Here is a 13,146-nt window from a genome sequence, read left to right as displayed (position 1 = left end):
ACCCGCCACCCGCCACCATCCGCTTCCCGCCCGTCGCTTGCCACTGTTGTCAGACGCTGTTCGCTACTCTTTGCCTAAATAAATACATTATTTTCAATCTATTTCAAACCAAACAAAAAAAATATAAAGTTCTACGCTTATTTTACAGTGAACCAAATAACTCAAAAGTATTTGAAGTACATTGTAATTATAGTACTTTGTAAATCTTTTACGTTATATTTCATTTTTAGCAAACCAAACGGCCCCTAAAAAAATTCCTGCAATGCTCAACGACATTAAACCATCTGCATAATAGATCCATAACAAAACTACCACAATAGCCTGGACGGAGCGAAACAAATTAGCTTATATAAACTTCAAACTAAAGAGCCGATGGAATTCTGTTATTCTAAAGCTTATTTAGGATGGTAATAAGAAAAAAGACAATAATAAGTTACTATTAAATTGCCGCCATGATCAAAGAAAATACCTGGTTAACACCTTCAATATTAGCCAACCTAGGCCGGGTAGATGGCCTTATCTTTGCAATCTTAATAAGTGTCTGATCACCACATATAGCATATCTACAGAATCATGAATTCAAAATAAAAATCCACCACTTCTTGCTTTAAAAAAACATATTTCCCAAACTTTTTTATTAAGAGCTAAAATAGTACCCACATAGCACTATTTCAACCCTTACTAAATGAGTTTGGAAAGTAAAATGGCCAAGGCGTAAATAGTCAAGGGAATATTTTGACACTTCACTCGAAATAAAAGCTAATCATTATTTCTTACGGTGCAGTTCCATTCTCTTTAGCGAGTTCCATCCTCATATGCAAAAGGATATCGTAAAACTTTTTCTCAGTCTGAAAGGATATGAGAAATGGAAAACAAATCATATAGATAAACACAAAAAAGTAATCACTTGTCGAGATATTGCACGCACAAAGTTACATGAGAACAAAAACTAACCTCAGAAAATCTTTCCCCTTCTAGAGCAATTGAACCTTTAATGTCTTCAACGTTGCTATGCTTAACTCCATGATCTTCCTCATCAATCATCTCACTAGTCAATGCTAAAATCAGAGGTGGTTGATCAACAAGGTTGGCCGAGTCGAGATATTGAAGTCCCATTGGGCTAACACTGAATAAATGTCAGATTAGACCAATTTTTTTTTGAAATTATATCAAGCATTTTCAATAAAATGGGACCAGCACAACCTGGTGCCGCATAATTTAAGAACTAGACAGCCAAGAAGAAACCAACTACCTTACTTTTCTATACACATCTTCAACAATTTCTTTTAAATAACCTGCACAAGTTACATAAACAATCTAATTTACTAACAGGAGATCAATTTTAAACTAAAATAAATTGAAAGCAAATAGCATATTAAGATCTAGAAAGTAAAGCAAAGTACGATGCTTGAAAGAAATAATGAAATCAAGCCTAACCAATTGTTTAAACCATATTTTATCACTATTTTCAACTAGGACTATCAAAACAGCTCGTTGGTAACTCCTGTTCAATTTGTTTGCTAAGAAAACGAGTCGAACACAAATAAAGATTTATAATTGATGAGTATTATTTTTAAATAATATAACTGACTATAAGGCTACAAAGATTTATAATCAATTAAAATTATTAATTAAAAAATAGAATAAAAATATATTAAATTATATTCAAATGAATACTTAATATAAATAATAATATTTGAATCACTCCTACCCATAACATTCTACCACTATGTGACAATGACAATGACTGTCAAAATGACATGTTGTTCGGGAACAACTTCTGTTTGGCTCTCTAAGCGAACGAACCAAACATGAACTATTCTTTTGTGTTCGATATATTAATGCACCAAACATGAACAATGTTATTATTTAACAAGCCAAATACAAGCCAAGCCTAGGCTTGCTCAAGCTCGATTCATTTACACCCCTATTTTCAACCCATATCCTCTTTGTAATTGGTCATGCCCATCCTATAAAAATTTGTTATTGTCAGGTTTGAGAATAGAGCATGATTAATTTTATTGATAGAAAGAAAGGTTTAAATATATATAACAAGTCCCAAATAAAAGGAAAGACAAATTCATAAATAGAATAACAAGTAAATACATGAATATGGAAACAAGATAAAAGGAAGTAAATAAAGGCTAATAATAGCATCAACAATAATTAGCCTAATAATTAATAATTCCAAATACTCGCCCTCAAGTTGAAGCATAGATGTTCATCATATTCAACTTGGATTTGAAGTCGTCAAACAATGACCGAGAAGGATTCTTGGTAAGGAGATCTGTTAATTGATTATTGGATGAGACAAATGAAATACAGATCTCTCATGAATCGAGCTTCTCCTTAATGAAGTGTCTGTCAATCTCCTCATGCTTTATCAAATCATGTTGGACTGAAGTATGAGAAATACTAATGACAGCTTTATTATAGCAAAATAATTGGAGAGGAACAGAGACTGGTATATGCACTTCACTGCGCATGATGCGTAACCAAAGAGCTTCACAATATCCAGAGACATGGAGCAAAACTCGGCTTCAACACTGCTCTAGGCCACAAACGACTACTCTTTGCTTTTCTACAAGAAAAGATTTTCCCACAAGAATGAGCAATATCCTGAGTGGATCGCCGATAATGTACAGACCCGACTCAATCAACACCTGTATAAACAACAATAGAAAGAGAGGTGTGATACGAGAAAAACAAACCTGAGCCCAGTGTACTTTTCAAGTAATGAATGATCCTGTGAACAGCTCGGAGAAGATGCTCATAGGGATCATGCATGAATTAACTTGCAATACCTACAACATGAAAAATGTCGGGGCGAACATGGGCGAGGTAAATGTGTTTCCCCGCAAGTCGTTGGCAGTGTGCCTTGTTCACCGGAGCTGCATTGGGAACATTAGCCAGTCTCTCATTGGGAACCATTAAGGACACCACTAGTTTGCAAAAGAGAATGTTATTTTCTGTCAATAGATCACATATTTGTGCTGAGATAAGCAAATGCCCTGAGATGACCGACCAATTTTCATACTAAATACTGAAGTGACCCCAAGTTCATTTCAAATGAAGTAGCAATAACACCTTTTAAAGACTCCAATGCTAGTAGATCATCACATGTGAGTACAATATCATTGATATTGACACGCACCAAGTGCTGCGAAACACGATCAACTCACGCAAGTATACGTGGCGTATCAATAGTATCAGGTTTGAGTTCGATTGTTGATCCCACAGAAAACTAGAAGAACTCAATGAGGGAAAATTTCTAGCCTACTACTATCAGTCCAAGCCTAAAAAGTTTGAATTGCAAGCTCAATTTTATACCCATTCGAAAGTTATAAGAAGCACTTCTATCCTAACAAACAAAAAAATTCTTTTATCAAATCAGGTGTCAAGAATTTTCCCTCTTTAACTGATTAAGTGATGAATCAAACTAAGGATTAGATTAAAAAATAGTATCAATCAGAAGAAAAATTCTTCCTTATCCCCTTCCAACGGTCTAAAGAAGATTAGCAGTTTTAAGTTTAGTTCCATAAAACTCTTGAACTGCTCAAGGAAAAGTGACTCCTAGAAGATTGCATAAATCCATGACAATATCCCTATTCCATTGAGTTCAAGTTATTAAGTCTTTTTGTTCCATAAAGAATCCTTCCAGATATCAATATTCACAAAAGATTTTAACAATCAACTGGTCAAGTATAAAGTAAATTAAATTCTCAAGTTAATACAACACTTTTAAATTCAAATCAAAGCGCAAACAATCTCAAATCCTTTGTCCTATCCATTTACCATCACAATTAAACAAATAAACAAAAATACTACTCACTATTCATGACAAATCTCATCAAACCAAACATAGTTTTATGTATAAACATCACAATCTCAATCTTTGCAAAGAAGTGTTGAAGAAAACACAATGTAAACACACTTATCTCCTTCACAAACAAATAGTTTGAGAATACTACTAACAGTAAACAGTCAACTCTCTCAATATTCCCAATCGCTCTCTTTTCCTCTCTTCTAATCTCTTTGCAAAAGCTTCGGCCTCCTCTAATTCCTCTCTCAGAATGACAAAAAAAAAATGATGAAAAATTTGCCCAAGTGTATAGGTGCATCATCTATTAGTTGCCCATCTAATTCCTCTAATTCCTCCTTAATTCGTCCTCATCCTTTTTATTAGTTGCCCAAGTGTATAGGTGCATCCATCTATTAGAACTGCCAAAATTTGCTTCTAGTGCTTAAGCGCCCCGTGACTGGCGCCTAAGCTCCACTCCGTGTGAACTCTTTATGCCAAGAATGGGGCCGATCACGACACCTAGGCGCTGGTGGCAGTGCTTAGGCACCCAAGAGTCGCCACCATATTTTTGCACGCTTGAGTTTGCGCTTCATTTAGGAAGGGACTGAAATATAGGCACAAGACAACATTTGCTTCTTCTACAATTTGATCCAATATGATTTCCGTTCGATCCTGCTTTCACTGCAACCTACAAAACAACATAAAAACCTTCTTCAAAGTGCAGTATTATAATCTAAAATACAAGTAACAAGTGCAAAATTATCAATAAGTCAAAATCCCTCAAACTTGTAAGTTACTTATCCTCGAGTAACAACAAAAATTAAACACTTGATTTTGTTGAACATAATAGGAATGAGTTTTCATAAGTGACCACCTCCAATCAAACTTCCAAAGATATATAGTTAGCAAAATTTCTCTATTGAATTATTTTTCCACATGTGGTTCAAAAAGCTTTGAACTTTTCAAAATTATATCATCTCACGTTCATTTCAAGGGATTTAGTAAATGCTAAAGTAATACAAATTAGAGGTCAAATTATGAAAATATAGCCCTCCATTAGGTGATTTGCTAATAATTCATAAACATATGAAGTGAATAAAATTAAGGAACCTCGCGGAGTTTTTTATTTAAAAAAATAGTAGCAAAACCAATTTTTGTTAAAGCTTCTCCTCGATGTTTTTCATTCATAGCCATTCTTTTTCACTCACTTTCTTTCGTTAGGATGATTATTTCATTTTCATTTCTTTTTAGATAATCCCTTTTTTCATACACATCCTAGAGGATTACTATATCTGAATAAGACTTTTAATGATTTTGCATTCTATTGCAATCTCCCTAAACTAAAATTCTCCAACATTCCCTTTCTATTCAAGTTTTGCAAATTATGAATTATTAACATAGAATTCAAATTAGATAGAGACTATACTCTCATAAAAATACACATCTATGTGAAAACAGTTCACCAAATAACCAAATCTTCTTAAAATTAAATATGTCAATTAATTAATCATTTGTTAAATTTCAAAGATCAATCTACACTATTTAAGTTTAATCCAAATAGAGTCCAAATATCATTTATCTATATATCTTCCTTTTAGATTATTATAGTCTCAAATTCATACCCACTATACTTTACTTACGTCAAAAAAAAAGTAGAAGCCTAATGCTTTGTTAACAAAGAGACAAATAATTGAACAAAACATAATTCTTCCCCCCAAAATTTATCATATAAAATTTCTAAAGTAAAACATGATATTGACATAAAGAAAAAAAACAACAATTATCTATAACTCCTGTACAGGCCAACACTTCAACAACATGAATATAACAAAAATTACAACAATGACAAATAAAAGTTACAACAACATATCAACTTAAGTTTCACAAAGGAGTCCAAACTAATTACATGAGATAATGTCCAAAATCAAATATGCGAAAATAAAAGTCCAAACTACAGTATTACAAATCACCGTAACACAACATAACATCCCGTCAACAAAAATAAAATAGCAAATTGCAGGAACAGACGAGGACATAACAAAAACATCCATGGAGCAATCAAATCACTCATCCCCAACTTCATCATCTCCTTCTCTTTCTTCTTCTTCTTCTTCCTCCTCCTCCTAATCTTCCTCAATTGGTTGGCGAGTTTTCTCGTAAGGCATATATGGAGAGAGAGGGAAAAACAATCGGGTCCTCTCCTTCTAACCACTGGTTTCTCCTATACATCGCTAACTGTGTGGCTTGAAAATTCTTTATATAATCAAATTGGATTTTGTTTCGTCAATCTATATGAGAAACCTTATCTGCCAAATCATACACCTCTGCCTGTATAATTGCAGTATCATCCTCGAGCGTATCGAGTCGCTCAACAATCGAAGCCATAAAAGCAGAGGGGCGAGGGCTAGAAGCAGAAGAGAAAGGTCGGGAAGAACTTTCACCACACCCAAATACCGAATGTCAATTACAAACACCAATGTTTATTTTGGAAATAGGTTTCAAGGGTTGCAATTGTTCTTCCCAACTTTTATATGTGACTCCCGCCCACAAACACAAAGCAAAGACAGTAGAGCAGTGACCCAATCCAATAGTAAAACCTTCCTTTAACAAATTTCTAATTGAATGACAAATGAAAGGTCCTACATCAATGGTCTTATGAGTTTGAATGCAAAAAATTAGGGCCGCTCTATCCCTAATAACCTCACTCAGATTGGTCGAGAGAAGAAGTTTGGCTGAAATGAAATAATGTCAAGCTTTAGATTCAATCTTCAAAACAGAGAAAGCTAAATTAATTTTTGTTTCATCTGTCACCTTCCAAATTCCCTTACCATTGGTCAAAAAGGATATATTTTGACTAAGTTCAAAATCCAAAAGAGAGAAGTTATGCTAGAAGCTATCTGGTGTGTCAGATAAATGATACAACTAATTAATTTGAGTAGACGAGAGATTAACTTGCCGACCCCTGACATACACTAAATTAGAGGATAACTCGGGTAAATTAGCATAAAATTTCCGTACAACGAGAATCACTGCAATGCCAATCTGATAACATAAACTCTCTCAAACCCTCTTATCAATCATGGATTCCACCACAACACCTTCCGGAGACAAAAATCCCCTCCAAAATGAATTTCTTCTATACTAAGAATTTGTTATATCTTTCTTCCGCTTTTGTGCTCATGAATTTCTTGTTATCAAAGATAGAATTAGATTTTCCACCTTTAGTCTTAGGTGTCATGGAACAATGAAGAAAGGATATAAACAAATGAAAAGTATAGCAAGATATGCGAAGATCAAAATGCAAGTATTCATGTTTCAATGAGTAAATCACAAAGAAATCAAAGATTTCATGCTCAAAACTCACAATGTTTGAACGATTACGACAATATAATCTTAAAATGAATCCCTTGAAATGCGCCTTCAGTGTTACCTCCGGGAAATTTTTAGGATTCGTTGTCCGTTATCGGAGAATCGAGATTGATCCAGATAAGATGCTATCTTATAAATGCCTCCTTCCAGAACCCTGAAACAACTACATTCCTTCCAAGGAAAATTGGCAAGTCTGAGACACTTTATTTCTAATCTCTCAGGTAGGTGTTAGCCCTTCTAGGCATTAATTAAAAAGGATGTCAAATTCATTTGGGAAGAGAAATGTCAGTGGGCTTTCAAGGATGCTAAGAAATACTTAAAGACACCTCCTATTTCGGCAGCACCTATCCTAGGAAAATCATTGATACTTTATACCGCAACCTTAGACGACTCTCTCGGAGTCCTCTTAGCCCAAGTCAATGCTGAGGGTAAAGAAAATGCACTCTACTACTTGAGTCGCCTTCTAAAACATACCGACTAATACCGACGGAAGTAAAGTATCCTCCTATTGAGAAACATTGTCTAGCTTTAATTTTCGCCGCCCAGAAGCTTCGACATTACATGCTTTCTCATAAGGTCAGCCTTATTTTGAAAGTTAATCCGTTGCAATATTTGATGACCCGACCAACACTTTCCGGACATTTAGCAAGGTGGTCGATGATTTTATTACAATTCGATATAACTTTTGTTCCCCTTCGCGCTATCAAGGGACAGATTTTAGCAGATTTTCTTGCAGCACACCCGCTCCCAGCTGGGTCCTCTCTCGACGATGAGCTACCAGATGAACAAATACTACAAGTGGAACCGTCCAGTACTCGACCAGTACTCGACGTTGGCCAGTACTCGACGTTGGAAAATGTATTTTGATGGGGTTTCGTCAGCCAGGAAAGATAAAGGATTACAAACAGTCATACCGGGTAAAGTAGGAATTTGTTTGATTTTCGTCATGCCGGACCAAAGAATGTTAAAGTTTTCTTACCACTTGACAGAGTCATGCACGAATAATGAAGCAGAGTATGAAGCCTTGATTACCTATGAAGAGTATGAAGCCTTGATTACCGGATTGGAATTGATAATCTCGATGGATATAACAGACATTGCTATTTATGAAGATTCACAACTCGTCATTCAACAGGTTGCTGGACAGTATAAGATCTTAAAACCGAAATTGTCCTCGAGGAGACAACGCTCAGGCCGACGCTTTAGCAAAACTTGCTAAGAAAATGGCGTGTTCATCGGAGGATTCCGTTTACATTACAGTACGAGGACGTCAGGTTTTGTCACAGATCGACATCGACAGTTTGCACAAGTTTAAGAAGGAAGAAGAAATAGTAGCTACAGTGGCAGACAATCTCGAAGACTGGCGCAGGCCTTTAATAGAGTATTTGCAAACAGGAAAATTGCCAGAAGACAAGTCAACCGCATATCATATCACGAGAAGAGCTTTGTCGTATGCCTTGGTAGATAATGTCCTATACAGGAGATCGTTTGATCAGATGTGGCTGAGATGCCTGAGTACAGCTGAAGCACAGGATATTGTTAAAGAGGTACACGCCGGATTGTTTGGAGCGCACCAATCGGGGCCAAAAATGAAAATGAAGATTAAAAAACTCGGATACTATTGGCCAGCAATGTTAACGGATTGCATGGATACCGCTAGAAAGTGTCACCTGTGTCAGGTGCGTGGAGTGATCTTGCACCAACATCCGAATGTGTTACACCCGACCGTCGTTTCATGACCATTCGAGTGTTGGGGCACGGATATAGTGGGTCCGATAGACCCTCCATCTTCAAAGGGACAGATTTATTCTCGCAGCTACAGATTACTTCTCCAAATGGGCAGAGGCAATACCGTTACGTGAAGTTACAACACAACACATTCTCCAGTTTTTCAAGAGTCAGATTGTCTACCGCTTTGGTGTTCCGCGCAGAGTGATTTTTCAGAGTGATTTCCGACAACGGGTCAGCGTTTAAAAGTACTAAGATCAACAGTTTCGTCAGACGACATGGGATAGATTGGAGGTACTCCACGATTTATTATCCCAGAGCGAACGGTTTGGCCGAAGCCTTCAATAAAACGCTCGTGCAGATTTTGAAGACGTTGGACGAGAACAAGAGAGGTTGGCATGAGAAGTTGTTAGAAGCTTTGTGGGTCTACCAGACGACGTTCGGAACTCCCACCACCTAGTGTACACCGTATGCTCTCGTCTATGGGTCCGAGGCCGTACTTCCGTTGGAGGTTCAACTACCGTCTGTTAGAATAGTCGTCGCTAATCAGATTACAACAAAAGACAACGCCAAACTCAGACTTGCAGAGTTGGAGAGTCTCGAAGGAAAACGATTAGAAGCGCAGCAGAATTTAGAGCTTTACCAAGCGAGAATAGCGCAGACTCACAACAAGCTGGTCCGCCCTAGGACGTTCAAAATTAGTGATCTTGTACTTGTTCTCAAGAGACCTATCCTTGCACACCGCAAGATAGGTGGAAAGTTCAAACCAACTTGGGAGGGACCATTTGTCATGGAAAATGTCTATTCAGGAGGATCTTACCAACTAGTGGACTTTCGAGGCGAAAGACCTATGTTGCCGGTCAATGGACAATATTTGAAGACTTATTAGGCAACTTAATGTTCCCCGGAATTAAACTTCGGAAATAATGTTGGGTCTGAGGAATGATTGTTCGGCTAGTGTCTGTGACTGGGTCCCAAAATTTTGTAATAAAATTAATCTTAATAAAATGAAAATTTGAATTGACACTTATAAGTTCCTCACTTTCGTTCTAAATTTCACCAATTTAAGTTAAGAAAAAATATTTGCACCTTTATAATTCTAAAATCTACTTAATAATGCTCTGTTGTTCTTGTTCGTTTTGGATTTCAGCGCGCTGATGTTTTCTTGTCTTTTTGCAGGAAAATGTCAAGTCCGAAGCTGATCTTCTCTTTTAAAGACGGTTTAAATCTCGCACTGAATAAAAAAAAGACAGCTCAGGGTGGCGTGGTGAACTTTGACTTGGACTACAGTCAGGTCAACATTGAATACAAGGGTCCTCTGATGGACAACGTCAGTCGCCGGGAGATAGAGGGGTTACCGTCACTACTTAAAATCGGTGTCAGGGAAGACTCCTCACCAAAGAGACAGAAAGTGGAAATGATACAGTATCCGATAGAAGGGACTAGTCAGTTGCAGTCGATGATCACCACACCGACGGGAGGCTTGGTCGGTGCTTTTGCTGATAGAGTTCCTGACGCGCCACTGAGAATGACACAGCGTCGAAATGCCAACCGCCGCAAACACAGAGCCTTCGTTCGCCTGGAAAGAAGACGTACAGGGGAGGCCCGCCGGTCGCCGGAGGCGAAGTAGGGTTTGGTGTGGAGTCTACGCAGTCAGAGGTTCCCGACGAACTTTGCCCGGGATGTCCAATGTGTAATGTAGAGATCCCGAGGCGGACGTCAGCAGCCGGGGCATTTACAGAATGCCCCGAGTGTAATGTTCTATGCCTGGAGCGCTACGGGACATTCGAAGAATACACCGCTGCGAGTATGGTATTGAGAAATGTCGAACATCCGGAAGTCGAGCCGTACGTCCCAAGATTTGCTGAGACGTCGCAGTTCTGGATAGGGGAGCAGCCCCGACACGTACAAATGATTCCTGCAATTGAGCTTAAAAGAATGAGCAGAGTCAGAAAACAGGAATTTGAATTCTATGAGGAGATCCGAGGAAAGTCTGTCAACATCTTGGAGGGTCTGGAATTACATACAGGAGTTTTCTCTAAAAGGGATGAGAGGAGAATTCTGGACTGTGTTTGACTTGCGAGAAAAAGGTCGTGCTGGATTATTGATGAAAAAAACGTATTCAGAGCTGCAGAAATGGATGAGAGGCAAATGACGAATTACAATTCAATACGGTTGCTGCTACAATTTCACGAGGGATAGACTGGGGAATCCCCCGGGTATCTTGAGATACGACGAGGTGGATCCTCTGCCTTTCGAGATAAAAAAGATGATCAAAAGAATGGTAAGGTGGAGCATACTGCCTGCAGATCGTATCCCGAATAGTTGTATTATTAATATTTTATGAGGAGGGAGACTGCATTCCGCCCCACATAGATCACCGCAACTTTGTCAGGCCTTTCTGTACAGTGTCCTTCATGAGCAAGAACAACATCCTATTTGGAAGAGAAATTGACATTGTGGGACCTGAAGAGTTCAGAGGATCGGTCGAGATTCCGCTGCCAGTGGGTTCAGTTTTGATCTTGAAAGGAAATGGAACAGATTTGGCGAAGCATTGCATTCCAGGAGTGCCGCATCGCAGAATTTCTGTTACTCTAAGAAGGATGGAAAGGATGGACGATAGCCGATAGCAAGGTGTCACACGGGTTTCAGCCAGATTTAGAATTGGAGGTACTACGCCCGTACTAGTTGTGAGATGGTTGTACCTCTAAGTATACGCGAAAGGACTTCTACCCCGAAGCGTGGCTTAGAATGCTTAGAAGGTTAGCTTGATCACGAGCTGGCATCGAGGGATGGACAGATGCTTGCTTCCTTTTTGTACGACATCAGAACAGAAGTGATATGATATGTGATACTACGGTTCTTACATGAATGTACTCAGCATGCTGTTTTGGGCAGTTCCAACATGTGATCAGTTGTATTACATAATTTGGAAGAAGATTCAATGAAGCTTGTTTTGAATTTCGGCATGTTTGTTGAGTTGCCTTTCTGTGCGTATGATGAGAAGTCGCACGACCACACGGTGGTTCTAACCTATAACAAACAAAGAACGACATGAAAAAAAAAATTTTAATTATATAAGTAAAATCCAAAACTAAAAATATATAACAAAATCTATGCAATGAAAATAAAAAAAAAACGGTAACTGAATCCTTCACGTTTCCCTCACGCTCTACATCCTCACTTCATAGAATCCTGCACGTTCTGCACGTTTCACACGTTTCATTCACATTCTGCATTCTTCACATACGTTCCGCATCTATCTCACTTCACAAAACTCTCCGCGATCCTCACAATCACTACTCACGTTTCCTCCCTCCGGACCGTAGGCCTGTGCCCTACTATATTCTCTGGGATCGTAGACCTGGGTTCTACTCCCTCGGGACAGTAGGCCTCCGCCCTACTCCCACCGATATATTTTTACCGGGATCATAGACCTGTGTTCTACTCCCTCGGGACTGTAGGCCTGTGCCCTACTCCCACTGATATTCTTCGGGATCGCAGACCTGTGTTCTACTCCCTCGGGACTTACTCCCACCGATATTCTCAGGGATCGTAGACCTGTGCTCTACTCCCTCGGGACCGTAGGTCTGTGCCCTACTCCCACCGATATACTCCGGGACCGTAGGCCTCCGCCCTACTCCCACTGATATATTCATTGGGATCGTAGACCTGTGTTCTACTACCTTGGGACTTCCCTCGGGACCGTAGGCCTCCGCTTCGGAATCGTAGACCTCCGTTCTATACCCTCGGGACTGTAGGCCTCCGCCGTACTCCCACCGAAATGCTCCGGGACCGTAGACCTCCGTTCTACTCCCTCGGGACCGTAGGCCTCCGCCCTACTCCCACCAATATATTCTGGGACCGTAGGCCTCCGCCATACTCCCTTTTCAGCACTAAATCAAACACAAATCAAATTCTAACACGAATTCGAAATCTACACCTGAAACTCGATAGTCTGAAATCCATCTTCTAATCCCCAGCGGATATGTTTTTTTTATCACTCATTTCAACGCTTTGTTCTAGGTATGATGGCCTAGACTTTCGTATTGGTTTTGTTGATCTTTTCGGTCAACAACAATATGCGCGGTGTGCTTGTCCGACACACCACACCTATTAGGGGTCCATGTTGACCTCATTTTTAGTGAGGAGTAAGGTGGTATGTTGTAAAAATTGAAGTTTAGCTTTTAGATATGTAAATACATAGGAATTAAGTGCTCTTAGAAATGAGACCCGCCTCATTTTAA

The 13,146-nt window shown here is 38.8% G+C and overlaps 1 protein-coding gene across 1 annotated transcript in view; it reads right to left on the bottom strand.

The window, feature by feature from the left end:
* The window catches only part of LOC110025615 (ATP-dependent DNA helicase RecQ-like), a 91,964-nt gene that overhangs the window by 8,419 nt on the left and 70,399 nt on the right, over positions 1–13,146 (bottom strand). Inside the window, 4 exon segments of the mRNA XM_020726195.1 lie at positions 470–563; positions 778–848; positions 955–1,126; positions 1,253–1,295. Of these exon segments, the coding sequence (XP_020581854.1) occupies positions 470–563; positions 778–848; positions 955–1,126; positions 1,253–1,295 (380 nt within the window).

The sequence above is a fragment of the Phalaenopsis equestris genome, unplaced genomic scaffold (assembly GCF_001263595.1).
Source record: "Phalaenopsis equestris unplaced genomic scaffold, ASM126359v1 Scaffold000002, whole genome shotgun sequence".
Taxonomy (NCBI): domain Eukaryota; kingdom Viridiplantae; phylum Streptophyta; class Magnoliopsida; order Asparagales; family Orchidaceae; genus Phalaenopsis; species Phalaenopsis equestris.
The sequence above is the reverse complement of the archived record's forward strand: the minus strand, read 5'-3'. Positions and strand labels throughout refer to the sequence as shown.